Source organism: Ascidia mentula, chromosome 5 (assembly GCF_947561715.1).
Source record: "Ascidia mentula chromosome 5, kaAscMent1.1, whole genome shotgun sequence".
Lineage (NCBI taxonomy): Eukaryota > Metazoa > Chordata > Ascidiacea > Phlebobranchia > Ascidiidae > Ascidia > Ascidia mentula.
In genome coordinates this window covers 14651137-14669855 of record NC_138570.1, presented here as the reverse complement: position 1 = coordinate 14669855, position 18719 = coordinate 14651137, and the positions used below count along the sequence as shown (strand labels likewise).

At 39.1% G+C, this 18719-nt stretch overlaps 2 protein-coding genes across 2 annotated transcripts; one reads left to right on the top strand and one right to left on the bottom strand.

Annotated features, from left to right (window-relative positions):
- Positions 1 to 2478: 2478 nt before the first annotated feature.
- LOC145902654 (uncharacterized) lies at positions 2479 to 5910 on the top strand. The gene is made up of 6 exons (XM_082990705.1): positions 2479 to 2615; positions 3051 to 3146; positions 3513 to 3600; positions 3924 to 4084; positions 4374 to 4518; positions 4664 to 5910. Exons 1-6 carry the CDS (start codon positions 2526 to 2528, stop codon positions 5434 to 5436), a joined length of 1353 nt encoding a protein of 450 aa, XP_082846831.1. The 5' UTR covers positions 2479 to 2525; the 3' UTR covers positions 5437 to 5910.
- Positions 5911 to 9188: 3278 nt separating this feature from the next.
- On the bottom strand, positions 9189 to 18077 carry LOC145902691 (uncharacterized). Its single transcript, XM_082990765.1, has 16 exons — positions 18066 to 18077; positions 17824 to 17924; positions 17410 to 17602; positions 16862 to 17056; positions 16309 to 16451; positions 15569 to 15770; positions 14996 to 15199; positions 14681 to 14728; positions 14424 to 14468; positions 14078 to 14181; positions 13796 to 14000; positions 13328 to 13510; positions 13122 to 13261; positions 12410 to 12629; positions 11718 to 11891; positions 9189 to 10294 (listed from the first exon to the last, which is right to left on the bottom strand). Exons 2-16 carry the CDS (start codon positions 17875 to 17877, stop codon positions 10134 to 10136), a joined length of 2271 nt encoding a protein of 756 aa, XP_082846891.1. The 5' UTR covers positions 17878 to 17924; positions 18066 to 18077; the 3' UTR covers positions 9189 to 10133.
- Positions 18078 to 18719: the final 642 nt, after the last annotated feature.

Here is an 18719-nt window from a genome sequence, read left to right as displayed (position 1 = left end):
CCACAGCGTAAACCAATAGAATTTACACTGACAACACACATGTTATTTACAACCCTGCCAAGCGTGTTGTATCATAAATTGGTTGCAACGTGTCTGGCGCCAAGTAGCAATTTGTAATTTGCACCTGTGGCCGATTCCAACTATAGGCGTTGTTTTGTTTAGTCAGCTGGTCGTATAATATAATATGCGGTTTTTACTAAGGCAACTCGGGCACTATAGCCAAAACTTTAAATCTATTACTTTTTAAACGTGCCCAGTGATGCTTATTTAGGCGCGCGTAAAATTTTTCAGGTAATCTAATAAGCGAAGCTTGAGGGCGTATATCGCATTTGTGTGGCACTGACTCGAGTAGCGCAACGTGACATATATTGCCAGGTGCCACTAAAGCACTTCAGCCAATGCGCATGAAGATAAATGATGCGTAGACACTATCTGTGCTCTGTTTAGCCGACGTGACAAAAAAAGGAATTTGCTGGCCTCGGAGCGATAAGTCAAGACCAGTTTTTTAGATTAACGCCCTTCTTTGTACTTTTGGTGTCTATATACCTAAAAGCAAAGTGAAATTGTGTCAACAGTTGACATTTATTGTCCCGAGGACGTATTATGCGGGCTTATCTTTAAAGACACTACGAACCGTAAAGTTATATTGATTTGTTTATTATCCAATTTAATCCTTGCAGACGTGTAATATCCCTCAAAAATTAAATAGGGATTTCCAACAATGTCCAAATCCTAATTTTTATATTTTAGTTTCCCTTTCATTTAGAGCTATTTTAGTGACATTCTTTATTAGTTTACGTCCATTTACAAGTGTGCAAGCATTAATAACGCGCACAGAAACCTTGCATTTAACTTAATTACTGCTAAATATGTAGGTTTGTGAACCTGTTACATTAATGTTGGGTCAGTGTCAGAATTCGTTTCGGCCGCATTTAGGAGTAAACAGCGTGATTTGAACTTTGCTATTTGAGTTATATAACGTCCATTTTGCAGGTTCACACGTTTCCAATAAGCTAATCCCGGATCTGATTGGGCGTACACAGAGCTCACGGAACGAGCCAGTTATTTACAACTGATTGTTCGCGCAGTGCGGGCGCTTTGTGCAGACTCAAGCCTCCCCCGAAAACCGTGGGAAAAATACACAAAGGGCACAGACCAAGAAAGCAACCGGGTGGCCACACCTTATCGTAAAACAATGCTCCCTTTCGCTCACGTGCTGTTGACCACAATATGACAAGACCCACACCGCGAAAGTCAAATTTATCGAGGGAACGGCTCCTTAATGTTGCGGAAACTTTTATATTAACACCACTTTGAAATTTGTTCTTCGGTAAAATATACGATACAGTGTTTACCAAAAGGTTTACGGTGGACGGAATATTTACCAACCAACCTTGTACAACAAGCAAATATGTCTATAATAGATTATTAATTTTATGTATTAATGCCATAGCCGTGGATTACCACAGGTTACCCGCTTGTCTCGTTTTTTACGAGTCAGTCACGAGAAACTGTCAATTACGTCATAGCACAGTCAAAGAAGCATTGTTTCGTCACACTAAACCGCCAGTGAAGGCGACAACCTCGGATGCGGCTCGCGCTGGTCGCGTGGCTTTCGCAATCGCGACAAGAGACCAGAACTTCCTTTTTCTACTTCGAAAGGAAAGCGCACGCGAGGTGCACGAACGACGCAGAAGCGGCCACGCGAGCCTAGAGAAATGTGAGAAGTGTTTAGCCGATTGCTTTCGTTGGATGAGGTTGACGCAAGTGTCACAAGTTGTGTTCAGGTTCGGGATTTGTTATTCTGCAGTCGGACAGAAACAAACTTATCAGTAAAGTTTATGAATTGAGTGAAGTTCGAGAGTTTGAACGGCGAGTTAATTGAAGGGATTGAAAACTTAAACACAAGAATAAGTTAAAGAACCCTAAAAATGTTGACAACTATAGTAGACCAACAACAAACCATATTTTGCCATTGCTCTTATTTTACTTATCGGGGCTCATAACCCCATTATTTATTCGTTCATCACCTGAAAAAAAGTTTAGCTTTAAAAGGATAAGATATAAGATTAAAAATTAATTTTAAATATCCGAGCTTTCGAGTTGCTGATTTTTAAATTTTATAGTGCGCATTATTTCGTCACAGTGTTGGGAAGGTATTTGTGGTTTGCCAGGCAGTTGAAATAAATGTTAGCGAGATACTTTAATGGCGTTGTCATCCCGCAGTATATTTCACCGCGCGTATTATATTTGCCAAGGCGCAAACGGAACTGAACACATGGGTATTTCTCAAGACATTTTCGCCATGTGACAAAGTTCCTAAAGAACTTGTGCTGGCTGCAAACGCCTTTTCTGACACTTCTACCCTGTCTCGGTTTAGAAACAACAGTTGCAAAACACTGTTCTTTCTAAAAGTATCTTTGCAAAATATTTAACTCAGAGGGTTTGTGTATATGATTTGTACATATGTGTATTTTTAGACGTAGTAATATTGTGTGAAGTTTTACGAAACGTAACACGAAGTTATGCATTCGGACAGCATGTCGTCCAGCGACGAAGCTCAGCCAGTGGAGGCGCACAGCTCTGTCGGTGACACCTACGCCGAAAGAAGAAAGGTAATGTCTTTAACTTAGCGCAATGCAGATAAGAAATGCGCAAATGCGTGTGTTTGTCAGGTTGTCGCCCATCCATCCAATAACATGTCATATCTCAAGGCCATGTATGTATCGTTTACCTTGAGTAGCACCGTTGTCCAGTGGAACCGTTGCGCTGCCCGCATAGATAATATCACCTTTGGGATGACATCACTGTTGCCTTTGATGTGCCTAAATACGATCTTGCTGTCAGTTTGCAGTACGTTTACGTTCTGGCGCGCGAAATAGTTTACCTGAATTTTAAACATTTTCGACGATGAAATCCGGGTTTCCGCGTAGAATTTTGTTTCGTACAAATTGCTCTGTCATAACCTGCCATCGATCACAATTAATGAAATCTCAAGCCGCCAAAGTGCGATCGTTCGCAAGCTTTACGCAGTTTCCTTGTGTTTCCAGTCGTCCAAGCCTATCATGGAAAAACGACGACGCGCAAGAATCAACAAAAGCCTCACGGAGCTCAAGTCCATTTTATTGGCTGCCCTTAAACGAGAGGTCAGTATTGTGATTTTTTTGACAAAAATGCATAATCTCTATATTTTATTTTTACATCTTAATATCAAAAAACGGAGTTAATGAAAACTACTTTCTCATAACATCAAAGTTTTACATATAACCCCGTAAAAACACGTAGTTTCGAGGCGCCCACGTTATAGTGTCCTTAATAACCGCAGATGTCGCCAAGATGTCCAATGCAGATAAATATCGGCCTTGTACAGTTTTGCATCTTTAACTTTTGGATTTATTTATTTTTCGGCCGGTCGTCCGCACATTGTTACTGCGAGAGGAACATTTGTACACGAAGTTTGATGCTCAAAATGTCTTTGCTGTCAAATATGTTGATCAATGCGTTTTATTCAGGCCCCGAGACACTCCAAGTTGGAAAAAGCCGATATTTTGGAAATGACGGTAAACCACCTGAAAAAGTGTGAGAGGCATCGGTTGTCAGGTAAACACTGGTGTTTGTTGACTTTAACCTTTGGTCAAATATAAGAATAAACAAGATATGTGTACAAAAAGCATTGTTAACCAACTACACACATGGACATGCGGGTAAAAGAATGCGTGGTGCATTTTTGACTTTGGATTTCTCTTACAAAACCATGGTCAAGCTTGGCGATAATTAGGGTCCAAACTATTGCATTGGAACTAAAATTATTAAAGTGTATTATTTGTAACAAAAACTTGGTACTTTTTTGACCGCAAGGAGTTTGTGTAATGTTTCCTACAAGTTTCAATGTGGTTCGTAACAAACTTATACGTTTGTTTCAGTTTCGTTGAGTGTCGACCCCCACATTGTGGACAAATACAGAGCGGGATTTAGTGAATGTCGGAATGAAGTCATGAAGTTTCTCAGCACGTGTGAGGGTGTGACAGTAGATGTTCGGACGAGATTGTTGAGTCATCTCGCCACCTGCCTACAATCCATACAGGTAGAAGGAAATTTCCAACCATTACATCTGACTTCATTGACGTCACAGGAAATGAATAAAACCTTTCTTTGGTCAAGTTTATTAAAGTAAAAATGTATATATTTCGTATTTGATAAAGAAACATCAAGTTTCGTGAAGATTCTCATATAGCCTGAGGTGTAGATATTTTGACCGATAAATCTTGTTGAAATATGTAAACGACCAAAATACGCAAGGGAATGAATTCTAAGATCCCCTAAACGGAATGTGAAAATTCAAGACACAATTGAAAATTTGCTGCCGTTTTTAGAGTCAGTCAAATCCTTACGAAGAATCCACGCTTAGTATGGACAATCCTCCCTTTCCAGTGCCGATACTTCAAAACGGCCACAACCAACCAATTCGGGTTCGATTCCCGGAGCCAACAGCTATATCTCCTGTCCACTCACATACAGGTATACATCAGCATATACCTTCACATGCAAGTCGCAAATTTCTTTTTAGTCACATGCTGTCCAAAACTTGTGAGTAAGATTTTTTTTTGATATCTGCCCATTTCGATTTATACTACTTTGCTTAACTTAGTTTTTCAAATTTCAGCTACAATTGCTCCCAAATCAACGATCGTTACGGCGCCGGTTTTGGAGCCTCAAATCGCCGTGCTTCAGTCGACCCCGTCCCGACACTATGCGGCTCCCATTGTGTTACCTGAAGGCACACAACTGGCATCGACAATCGGAGGTCTGGATGGCGGCAACATTACTGTGCTGGTTCCACAGATCGGTGGTACAACATTCCTTACGTCACTCGCAGCCGCTTCACACACTGTGCAGACCTTGCCGATTTCTACTGCTGTGATAACTGACTCGACCACCAACGAGAAGGCGTCAAACACATCTGGGAAAATGGCGATTTTGACCACCAAGACAAAGTCGCCTAATAACAGGGAAATATTGCCCAAGAGCCCGGATAAACCCAACCCATACCCGGAAAGTAAAATGAAAGAACCGTCCGGGATTTCAGATTCCCACAGAAATAATAAGCGCAAGACGAGTGGAGTAGATTCCAAGTGTGTTTACTCAAGCGAAACGACGACAGGCGGCACATACGAAGAAGCAAATTCGTCACCGGCCAAAGTTACTCCACCAAAAAAAAGACGAAGAACTCGAACCAGCCCCAATAACATGAAAAAAGGTTGCCCTGAGATTATCGTACCGTGTCGCTCGCCAACAACCAGTTCGGCATCCAGTATCGGCATTGATGTTGACGACAACGTCTCTGATTCGTCGTCATTGACCAATCACGTTGCCGTAAAGGATTCGGGCCCATGGCGACCTTGGTCAAAGCCGAAACTACTGGGTGAAAATAGTTGATTTTTGTTTGCGAATGGCGGTAAAGATTAAACTAATTAAACTAATCGATACGTCTGTCAGTTTTGCGACGCAACATAAAAATAACTATACACTGAAAAAAGATTTGGGTTTCATGTACAAGTTTTTCTCGGCCATTAAGCTGACCGGAGATTCTACTGTCTCAAACATTTTCATCTTTTTGTATGATGTTGATTTTGCACAGAACAATAGAAAATACAAAAGCCTTAATTTTGTCATAGTATGGATTAAGAAAATAGTAAATAATATTTATGGTGCCTGCTGTTGCTGCTACTACATTCTTTTTTATAGCAAAGGGACGGTAGAATACTGTTTTGTAAACATATTTCTTCAGGCGTATTCATTGCTAACATGTTTTCTCTGATGCTGCTTTTTGTCAATATTTATTGATCGACCTATTTCCTTTTTTTCCGCATTAAGTTCAATCTTCCAAAGAGCTTTTAATTCTCCTTCCTCTTCCAATGCAACAATAAACTTTGGTACATACATATCCCTATGTATCATCGCATTCACATTTTGTACCGAAACCTACTTTTTTTAGAAAGACATTGTTAAAGGCAATCGAAGGCGTATATTTGGTTTAGGCATAATGCTTAGGACGATTACAAAATCGATTTTCTGTATACTTGCAATTTTTTTTTACCTCACTCTAAACAAAATAAATCAAAGAACGACACATAGGCCTCATTTAACTACGGATAAGCACTATACGTGTGATGATCTTGCTGAACCGTTGTCATGTCTGGAGGCCTCACTTGCAATTTTAGGGCACCGCAAAGTGGAGAGAACGAAATTGTTACCTCCAAATAATGAGGGAATTTGTCTTCTAAAATTGGTGTAATTGGCAAAAAATTCGAGTCGTCGTGAAGCCACGAATTCATGTTTTTGCTTTGTCTTTGAAAGTTGTGTTTAAACGCGACCGGGTTTTTATTTAAATCCACATTACTTTTTTACTGCGTTTTTTGAACAAATTTAATTTTAAAAATGAAGCACTTTACGATAAAACTTATTGTTTAAAGTATAGACCCATCTACCTTTTGGAACAAGCAAATAATAAATAAACACAGCCTACTTGAAACATAATTAGACTTCAGCTAATATCTGCAGGGGGTGTGAAATGTTCGTTCAGCATTTATCATATTCCTCATCGTATCCAATTATTTTGAACACATATACTTCCATGTAATTGAAAAAACGATGGAAAACATTAGAAAATGCAAGGGCGGCAAAGTCACTTGTTGCATGGGAAAATATTTGAGGTAAATCCAAACGAGATCCAAACCTGTTTACACTCAAAACAAACGCTTTCAGGGTGTAATTTAGCAGCACTTATGATTTTGTCGATCGTTTAAAAGTTGAGGCAAACAACACAGATGTCAGGCAAAAAAATCATTTTTTACCAAACCACTTGAATTTCTTTGTAATCATTCTCCAGAAACACGGATACTGCGCTTCAGTACAAGATGTGTTTGTAAACTACGAATTTGTGTTTGGATGTTTAGTCCAACTCGAAACCATTAAAATTGTACGAATAGTGGATTGTCCAAGAACCAACACGTCAATGTTTATATACAAGTCAGCGTTTAAAATTCCTTTTAGGTAGATTTGCGTCACTAGGAAAAAAGTTATTACTTTTCGTCGGCTGTCGCAGTAGCAGGTGGTGGTGGTGGGGTCATTTGTGTAACAGGTATGTTCTCACGATTGACAAAAGCGACCAATTGAACATGTGAGAGATACTGGCAATAAGCAGGCAGAACGATTAAGGTAAGCCGATTTTCAGGGTAAATATTGACAGTTTAATCCGGCTCAGCTTGTTGTTGTCACTCTGATTACCCACTCAGAGGATAATACAGCTTATGAAAAGAACCTTTCAATTTTGCAGGGTTATCTATTTATCATCCAATAGACCTATTTTGCGCAACGCGCATTAAAACAAAGTTAGGAGAAAACAAAATGGCGGTGGATATAATTTTCAAAAATTAAATAAAATTTCGGAATTATTTTGTTTTGGTCCAACTATGTAAAGCGTTTTTGGGTCAGAATTGTTTGTCTTTTCCACATTCAACTGTTTCCATCGGGTGTGCATCTTGCATGAAACTTTCGTGTCAGTATATAAACGTTTAAATACTTTGTCTGTTTTCATAGATTTATTTGTTCCTAAAACTGCAGATTTTCAAAATTAATTCATGCAAAAATTCAGATCATTATTGGCTCTCTTGTATTTTTACATCTTTTCTATGTCGTTGGCTTGCAAGGTTACAAGTCTTGGACAGAGTTGGACAGTTGTGGCAAAAATCCACAAAGAAGCAAAATGAAACCAAATATTGCTGAGAAGATCTCGTCGCATACTCACGGGGATTGAAAATGACGGATTTATTACTCCCCGTCGAAGGTTCCGTCAAAATATCACGATTCACAATGTGTTGGGAACGATATGCCAGCGTACGATCGGCTTTCTAAAAACTTTTCGTCGGTTTCGCGACATCTAACCCAAACCGGCATTACGAAAGATGCGCAAGAGTGTCCACATTCCAGATTAAACCGTAACTCTATTCGGCGACGAGCTGTCGCAGCGTGGCGAGCCTCCGCTGAGCCCAACTGACGCCATATTGAATATGAGCCGTGGGAAATTCAGCTTGATCTAGAACGCCTCGAGCGCCCATGCCCTATCTCGTGTAATGATCAACGCAAATCTTGCAGACGCGACCACTTATCGCGCCATCTCACAACGGGAAGAGATGTACCTTTCTCGCTGCAATTGTTGTTGTTGCTCCTTTTGTGCCACCATTCGCTCCTTTCCAGGAAGTCGGGGCGTGAGGACATGAGCAATGTTGCTCTCTTCTTATTGGAGGACGTGACATTGAGCTCATCAGGCCAAAGTAAAATAATTTAAATTAAATTCTGAAATAAAGTTATTGCCGTTGATCCTACATGCAAGATTCTTTACCGAAGTTTTTGGTTGGGTTTTATGATGTGTGCGACTGACATATACAGATAAACTGTTGTAATTGTATATTAAAAAAAGTATTACAAGAAAAAACAGTGTTTTCAATATATAACCTGTTAGACTAACACCAGAAACATATCGGAAAAGATTTTTTTATGTACCATTTGTGTATCGACGCTTCCCACTATGAAATGCCCTACTTTTTGTGAATTTATTTAATGCCAGCGACCAAGAGGAATCGCATTTACCAACGTGGCATAAGAATACTTCTTTATCGAGCTATTTACAATTCACCGACTCGTTGCTTGATATCAGTGTCCTAAAGCAATAAACAGGCCACGTAATTATGAAGGCCTAACTTGCTCTGGAAACAAACAATCTGTCCAATTTGTCCGATGAAAATTACTCTTTTTATTCACATGAAGCCGCAAGTACAAAGATGAATGTACAAATCAGTGACACAAAATCGGCACGAAACAAAAACGACATTCTATTGCACAGAATCAAAAAGACAAAAAATCTAATTATGGCACTCAAATATTTTGCTGAGGCACCAAGCATTTATTTCGAATTAATGAAAGACAATCACGTGATCAAGTTAAGGCGGGAAGGGTGTAATATGAAGTGAAATTGAACTTGGACATGTATATATTCACTTTGCTTTTAAATTCATGTGAAGCGGTAATAGGTTTTTGTCATTACACAATATGTTTCATGGTTGTATTTCTGTTCAATCCCACACCGCGGTACACTGACTATACATAGGATTATTACAGGCCTGAAGGTGAAGGTGATTAAATGGCTTCGTACTTCTTAGACCTGGAACGGCCAACCATGTAGGCAATTATCACGATGACGACCAGCACAGCCAACACAGACCCCACGATTATGGGTATCACTGGACTTAGGTCATCATTTGCACAGTCCTCAGCTATAGGTCAGACGGGTAGGAGTAGAAAGGATAGTTTGGGGTCAAGGGGTCAAGGGGTCAAGGGGTCAAGGGGGAGTAAAGAACGATTGAAAGCAGAAATAAGCGTGGGTTTTGGTGACAGAAAGAAAAACACGTCGCATTTTGATTCGGTTTGGTTTGCAGTAAAAATTATAAGAGGAACAGGGATGAACAAAACGAAGGGGTGGTGGAGGTAAACAGAAAAAAAACATAAGTTTAGTAAAAAAATTGTTTACTTAAAAATCTTAAAAGGTGAGTAATCAAGGGTGGGTTGGCATTCCTCTTAACATTTCATGCAAGCCAAACCAAATCCTACGTTAAATACAACAAGTCTGCAAAAAAACATGGTTTGAAAACTGAAAACAAAACACGATCTGAGTGTAATCGCACATCTTTGCTATTTAAAATCAGCGCTTATTTTGCTTGAACGCATGTGATAGCTACACAAGTTGTTTGGTTACTTTAAATATAATAAAACCCTACGCTTGGGAACTTCTATTGTTTGAGGCTATTTTGTTCACCTTCATGGCATTGAGCCAAATTTGCAAGTCACACAACTTAAAGGATCAGAAGTTTTTCGAGTATGTGGACTACATCAAACGTACTACTCATAATTTACCACAAGAGCAGCCACGAAGGAAAGAAGAGAAATGCACACTTGCAAAAAACGTTACTAAATACATTTCAGCAAATTTACATAAAAATCAACCAGTCAAATCGTACCATTTACCACACGATTGCGGATCCAAAGCGACAAAATTAAATGACAAAGTTCGTGATGCTCTACATTTCTTGGTAGCCTTGTTTATTCGATTTGTACTTGCGCACACCAAAGTAGGTCAGCCCACCGATAAGCGCAGCAACCACAACAGCTATCAGTGCTACAACGACAATTTTCCAAGTGCTCCAACCACCGCCGGAGTCGGTGCCGGAGCAATCTTCAGCTGCTCACACAAAGAAGGAATGATGTTGCATCGTTACGATGTGTTTTACACATTTTACGACGTTTGAATTAATGGGGGTGTAGTAAAATAAGCGCGGAACCAAACAAATCGTTTAGAACAACATGTACATTTTGCTAGCAGCTGGTCGTAATTTATACAAGTGGGTTGATATAGAATGTTAAGTTTAAAAATGTAGATATTTTTGGGGGATTTTAACGCGGAACCGCATTGAAGGACGAAAACCAGATTTTTTGTTGACTTGGATCGTGGCAATATTACTGAATTTAAGTGTTGTGGTTCCAGCGGTGGGATGACCCTTTAGCGCCAGGTTGCGGATATTTAACTACACACCTCTTCAAATGCAATTCAGCAAGCCAAACATCTGTAATTATCTCATTCGAAACACAACATTGCCAAAAAATTATCGAGTTTGAAAACGAGCAATCGCACATTGGGAACGAATGGGAATTGGTTTGCTGTTAAGGCTTCAGAAATTTAATAGAGAGCCTGGTATTCGTCCTTCTTTCGGCATTTCTTGCACAAATAGACAACGAGGGCCACAAATACAATTATAAAGAGCACGATGCTAACTGCGACCACAGCAATTTCGCCCGAACTCAGTTTGTTCTCATCCGACTCACAATCTTCCGCTGCGTACATTTATTTAGTCTTGAGTTAAAGCATTAAAGGCATATGGGAATAATTGGTCTGTGTTCAGTACCCATGGCATTATTCAGGTATGCTTGTAGCATGTCCTGCGTTAGCAACCTTAATTATCAAAAAAATACGCATGCCATGGCAAGAAGTGGAGGCAATGATTATTGTAACACTTTTAGACAGTGGTTTTGTAAACCAAATTATATGCCTTAACACAGAGGCCGGAATCTTTAATATGCAACAAGCCTCACCACTAAAATGAAACGAAATCCGAGCTACAAAACCTTGGTTAGCACGGATTATTTTGACCTTTCAACGCACAAGCACCAAAATAATCGTCACTGTACGCTTTAGCGACCTTGCAAAATCTGACAAGTGCTTTCAATTACCATAGTTTTTTTCGAGCATGTCGCCTCTATGCAGCCATAACAGAGGCTGAAAGAGTAACCCTTAGTTTGCCGATCTCTGCCTTAGTCTTTTTATGCAGTAATATCAATCCACAGTGTAGAGGTTGGCAGTACTACAGATAGTGGAAATTATCATATTCCAAACCGCAATTATTACTTTAAATATACTTTACTCAACTATACCAAAACATGCTTAGTTTTAATGCAGGACAAATCCATCGTGAACAATTATTAGTTAAACTATAGGAAACAAATGTCACCTAAGCAAAACCAATGGATCAGTCTTTTTACCAATCGATGTCCACATTTTCCATGTAGTAAAGCATGCTAAAAATGACGATGACAATATTACACGTTACCTGATGCGAATCCCTTTGATTCCTCAATTCCGAACGGCTGGATGTGAACGTTGGCAAAAGTAACGACCGTCATGTTCAGATTAGCGGTGGTGTTGGCAGAGCACTTATACGAGTGGCCGGAATGGGTGTTGAACAGTTTAAGGCTGTTATTCGACACGCGCACGGTCTTTTCAGCTGAAAAACGAAACTAATATCATCGATATACGCCTTTTAGAACCAACTGTAGATTGACTTTACTTGTTAATATTAACTTTATTTGGGGGAATAGAAAGATCAAAGGTAATATTCCAAACATGCTGAAGCAAACGTTTCAAACACTACTGTGTTTATCATCAGTGCTCAGAGAAGACTGAGAAGGCATTAAGATATTTTTTTACATACTTCTGCATCGAACACTCTCGTCAACATTTAATACATGGAATTATAGCGTCAAGACATTAGAACGACATTACACTGTCATTGAGTACTGCTGTATTTTAAATGTAATTTTTATAATTCTAGCAATTTCATTCATATGTAGCAACTTTGCAAATAAAACAAGCAACTAATTTTTCTTTATTTAATCCAAGAGTTTTGTTTGTGCTATATCTTTAAAACTACGACATGTTCTTTAATACTATGATGTAAAGCTACGTTATCGCAGTCCTTTACCATCAAATTGTCATGGTACACATCGGCATAGAGCAACTTACCGACATACTCGTGGTTGGGGAAGTACATGGAATTAGTCGAGTCGTAATCAATGAAAACCCCTTTCATGTGGTAAGTTGCCTTGGAAGTCGAATCTGTTTTGTTGAACGTGAAAGTGAAATTGGCTCCAGTCATGTTGACCCAGAGTAGAGACACCTCCTTTCCACAGAAGCCGTTGGCGATCTTGGTGTTGTTGGAGAGAGGAACGATTGCGTGATTCATCTGCAAATATTATAACAACGTTTTGATTTGTTTTCGTTGAAGTAAAAATTAATTGTTTGCAATTCAGTGCAATAACGTACCTACGTTTACAATTCGTATTTTTACACAACAAATTTCGTAACGATGTCTGTAATTAATACTAAATTCTAAACATGTGGTTCATTTGGTGAAGAAATTTATGAAGTTTATCCTTAAAAGCGCCAAAATTTCGCCAATATCATAATATCTACACTTAAGTTAACATTCGTACTTAAAATATTTATGCCTTTTTTGCAAAAACATAAACTTTGCGCTGAGCAAAAACAATTTAGATTGGTTACACTTCGTGCGTGCAAAATACTTGGAGTTGATTACTTAAAATGGAAAAGTCAAAGGAAATATGCTATTCGTGTCAACTAGAATAGACGTTTCGAACGCTAACTGCGTTCATTATCAGTACTATAATTGAATTAACTACTTCTTGCTTAAAACACAAGTGATTTAAGTTCTAACCGTTCCGACGAAATTGCGGTATGTGATATTGGCATAGAGAGAGAACATGTAACGAGCACACTCGTGCTTAGCTTGGTCCGTAATGCTCCAATTTCCCGTTGTTGCAGCGGGGGTTGGCTGATCGTAGTAACAAAACGTCGCTGTAGGAAAATAATAAACACGTTTTTACTGTTTTACTTCTCCACGCAGCAAACAGAACTACCCACAGTTCGAGAATTTCTTCGACTTAATTTTGAAAGACTGGGTTTTGACGCCAGTGATGCGGACGACCAACATCGTGGTCGGGTTGACCAAGACGTCGGTTTCGCGGGACATACACGAGTAGGATTCGTTCATGGAGCTGTGGAGGAACATCAGTCCAGACATCATGTCGTTCACCGGTGGGGCAGCTGTCGAAAATTGGTCATGTAAAGTATGGGTTGCAAGTTACTCCTTTACCGATTTGGCCCGTGTTGTTACGCATATACTGCAGAATGTTCGAGAAACCGATCCGGCCGAGCAGTATGACGTCATATACACACTAAATGCTACACCAAAGGTACAACACTACACCAAAGTGCGTTTGACAATGCAATTTAAGTAACTCGAATGTTACTAAGAGTTATATAGAACCCATTATAATGGAAAATACGATAGCTGTACACAAAAGGTCAATAATTTAATTTTTAACTTACTTTGGTTAATAGCGTCGGGGAAGTCCCCGTTGGTCTGGTAGGTTGTGCTAACTGAGCTCAAGTAAGCCTGGTTGCTTTTGGAGTCGCCCATGAAGGTCAACACGATCTTGCGTGTTCTCATTGTGAACGTAACAACGGACTGTGTGGCATTGCACACAGCTGTGACTGTGCTGTTTGCCTTTGGGAAGTTGAACGCAATGTCGGCCTTGAATAAATTTGCCAAACGTTATTGAGGTTTGGAGAAGAGAAAAACCTAAACCAATTACAAGTGCAGGAATTTACCCAAGTTTTGTTTTTCTTCTGGTACTTGAGGCGCATCTGAAGACCAACCTGACCCATGAAACACGTGATGTTCTTGTTCTTGGTGTCAGTAATAGTGAAGTTCTCTGCGGTATTGTTTTATGGTCATAGGGTTCGATGCAGTCGGAAGCATAACGAGCGTTTTCAGACACTTAAACACTGATTTACCCAGGATATAGTTTGAAGGGTTTAAACAGGATTATGTGCAAACCATCAAATTTATTTACCTAATGAAGAAAATGGCAGTCTATATGTATAACGATGTTGTTGTATAAGCGTGCTGGCGATACATAGACAACATAAAAGCTGATCATTTATGGCTACTCACCAATGGTTGGGTCAGTTGCAGGGACGTACGGTGGTGCTGTGGTCGCTAAGAAAGTATTTAAAAGGGCGTTAATTTACCAGTTTTGATTTTTCAAGACAATTTTGGAGAGGCTATATGCGCTACATAGGAAACTGCATATTTTTTGTTTATTTTAACTGCTTATATAACCTGCTACAAATCTGTGATTAAGCGGATTGTAACTTTTTAGGCAATATCATCCCTGGTATAATAACAATGTGGCATGAATAACAACTTACGGGAGCTGATTGGAATTGCCGTCGTGGCTTCAGCTGCGCAAAACTGAGCTGGAAAACAAAACATATGAATATTTAATTGCTTGCTCTCCACCTTTCATAACATTTGCTCTTGTGTGGTAAATTCACAACAAAACATCAAAAGAAGTTTTAGTGGTCTGTGAAAAGGCGTTCTGTGTTTGCAAACAGTATAAATATTACATAACCAGATTGATCGACCCAAGATAACTTTAACGATTGTGCAAAAAAAAATAATTTAACCAACATGATATTTATTATAAAAATGATGAAATATTTGTGGGACCCAACTAAACTTACCTCCGCTGAAAGTTCCATTTACGCTGCTTTTATTGAAAGCTTCCATCTGAGTCGTTTTAATGAAGTTGATCGTCAAGGAATCTCCGACCGAAGTTAAGTTGGCAACGGGAAGATCTTGATCCAAATCACACCTGTACGAGTTTCCAAGGCTGGTGGAGAAGGCGTTTAAGCTCGTAACGTTGACCAGTGACATTTTGCTGTAATCTGAAAACAGTAATTGAATGTAAACGTGGATGAACATTCTGGAAAATTAAAAGGTGCCTGGGAATAAAAATTGGAATAACGATAATAGTATCCTACTGCTGTGACACAAGTCGTTTTGAAATACTGCACTATAATATGATTTTGTCGATATCATATGTAACTTTTATCCGAGGTATATACAACGTTTTTAATGTTAAACAACGTTTCATGTTACAATATATTGTTATCTTGTTAAATTAAACTGTGCTATACAGATTGGCCAAATAATAGCGTTTTCTACTTTAATTTTTAATGTTGAAAAAGTCAAACATATTTGTAAGATTTGTAGATGTGCAGCTGGACAAGGCACAGTGCAGTAAGGAATCTCACCTTCGTGATTTTGAAAATATTTTGCAGAGTTTTCGTACTGCAACATCACGGTGTCAAGTGCATAGGTTTTTGCACTCTGGGTAAACATAAGGGTGAGAACCACTGCTTTGTCACCGTCAAGATCCAAGGTAAGCGATTTGTCTCCACAGCTTCCAGTCGCCTTTGCTTTGCTTCCATCGATAGGAATTGAAACATCTACGGCCTAAATAATATTTGGTGGTTCAAGTCTCACAAGGAAAACGATGTTCGTGGTAAGAAAATCCAGTATTTTTTAATATGTTAATAAGTCACGTTGAGGTAAAAGCATGCTGAACTGGCTGCTTTTCTGTAAACCCATGAAATAAAGTAAGCCTTTGAAACTGTGACGTATAGCCAGTCTGGAATTTTTCAGGGTCCAAAAGTTTTAGGAAAGTAAAAGTTTCAAACACCGTGTCACGAATTATAACGTTAACGGTGTATAAATATCCCAACTAGAACTAAGACAGAAATTAGACATTTCGATAAAACCCGTCTGACAAATCTTAGTCTAAGGACGAGGGGAACTATATATTGGGAAGAGGCCATGGTCCCTTCCGCCTGTTGCTGACTGTTCCAATGTCACGAATCATTCTCACAACGTTATTGAGAATGCCCTGTTCTGTCAGATGCCTCTACACTATACAGCACGTTTAGATCCTACGTTTAGATGTGCTCAGCATCATCGCTCTATATGTTGCCAATGGGTGTGGTTGCTTATTTACCTGGCCAATAATATCGTGGTATTTCATCTGTAGACTCATCGTAGCGTCAACACGGATGCACGTCTCCTTCGTTTTTTCGTCTGTTACCATCCATTTGCCTTTCATGGGCGAAACTGCAGGCTGATCTCGATAACACTTTTCGTCTGCAAAAGCAAATGGGACTCATTTAGTTTGGCCTTACCATGACATGTACCCTTTAGGAAGGTTTGGGTTGCGGCTGCGGTTGTCAGATTAACCAATGCATCAAGAATTTGATCAGAATATTATTTACGACCCAAGTTGGCTGATTTAGTTTCTCAGAACTTTCCAGAAATAAATATTTCTGTTGTAAAGAAAAAATCATACTCTGACGCTGATCGTCTGTTACTCTTTTCGAGTTTGCTTAAATTGCTGAAACAAAATTAATACCGACCTGCACAGACACAGGTTGATTCATGCAGTCAGTTTATAAGATTTTCTCTTGTCACAATATATATTACAAACACAAATCCTTTAACTTTGATCAACAACAGAAATTCGCAAATCCACGTGTAGTTTAAGTAGAACCGCTTACCTTTGCCAGGTTTTGTCTTGTTCATCATAAAGGGTTGCAGCCCAGAAACGTTTACAAGGCGCAGGTAAGGCATAGACATTTCAGACGAATTAGATGTTAAGGCAATTAGGGATTCCTTGGAGCAACTGTAGGAATTTTCAAGGGTTGTGTCCATCAACATGAGCCCGTCGGCCGTTGCCGTAACTTGTTTGGTTTCTGGTAAAGTAAGTTCATTACGCAGATGTATAGGAAAAGAGGTGATGGAGATGTGAAATTATACCACGACGAATGGATTATTGTTGCACTGGTTGAGTTTTTTTTGGAGTTGTACCTGGCATAACACTACGGTTTGAACATATACGGTCTATACTTGAACATTAAGATAGCGGTTTGTATTATTTGTATAGTGAACCGTTATCTTTAGTTTGTTTTTATTTTTATAATTTTGTAAAACGATGGTTTTTATTGACATGCTTGCCTCAAAAGACACAATTTGAACAATAAAAATTTGTGCAGACAGCGGAATACCAACAATATCTTTAAACAGTTTAAAGCAAGCACATACGTACCTGTGCTGTTAGGAAACGCTGTTTTCGTGGCGTTGAACAATAGGCTAACACTGGTCATACGAAAGTCTGTCTTATCTTTTGACCATGTCACCATAAGTTCGAAGTCCGGCTGTTTCCAAGTAACAGAAAAGTTTGACGTATTGTTGCAGCTCTCAGACGTGGGCATTATGGTTCCATTGAAGTTGAAATAACCCTGTAAATAGTAGGCTATGACTATTCCACAAGTGCATGTATTCTTAAACAATAACGATTTTCTCAACAATTGTTTTTCTATTGTGTTATAGAAAAAGTATGTGCAATGTTGGTTTGGTCCTCTGTATCTTAGGCGAAAAATTCTCTTTATTTTAGCCGTGGACCTCGGATCGTCCAAAAAAAGTTCCAAATGTTTGAGAAACTACACTATACGAAGCCTACTTGTTTTAAATCTTTTCCACTATCGTTGTACATAGCGCTGAACTGGATCCCCATTTTGGCAACAAAGCAAGTGTCATTGCCATTTTTCCCCGTCCAAGATGCTGAAACAAACCAATAGAATTTGCATTTAGTAAACGGGGACCGGATGCCGAATTTCGGTCAGCCAATTTTTTTCCGGGTCATGAGAAAACAGTTTCCCAAATCATACTTTAATCAAAACCAACGAAAAACTAAGAACTTACCTACAGTGGGATCCGGCGATGCTGAAACTGAAAAAGCAAATAGTGTTATTTCAGGGAAAACCTTTATTTCTGTGTTTATACGATCAACTCAAAAACTTTAAACTTTTCTTGAATTTAAATTCAGTTTTCCAAGACACAGTTCCAGCAAGAAATTGCCTTCTTTTGCACAATTGATGCTATGTTTTTTGAAAAAAAAAACTCAAGTTCACTGAAATAAGTTTGCGGTGAGGGTACATGCCGTAAGGGGGCGCAACACTCATTCATTTGAGCCAAAAGGTGCACATCGGGATAACCTTCCCGATTGCTTTGGCAAAACACGTGCTAGCTGGTATAGTAATTCAACAAACAGCGATTTGGTTGGCAAGAGGTGATTTTATGAGGGAAAAAAACGAAACTTGCCTACGGGGCATAATGAGCTTGCGAAGGCCCTGTGTACAGATTTTCACTTATGATTTGCAACCGAGAGTTCAGTTTCTTATACGTACTAGAGATGCATCAAACACTCGGTTTGCCTAATTTATTCGACCGAAATTAAGGCATTTGTTTCTCTTTTGAACAAGGCCGATCATTAGAAATTAGGTTTCCAGGACCGGCATTTCGTCGAAAAAACTTTACGACCTTTTTACATTAAGTCGATTTGATCTTTTTTGCTTG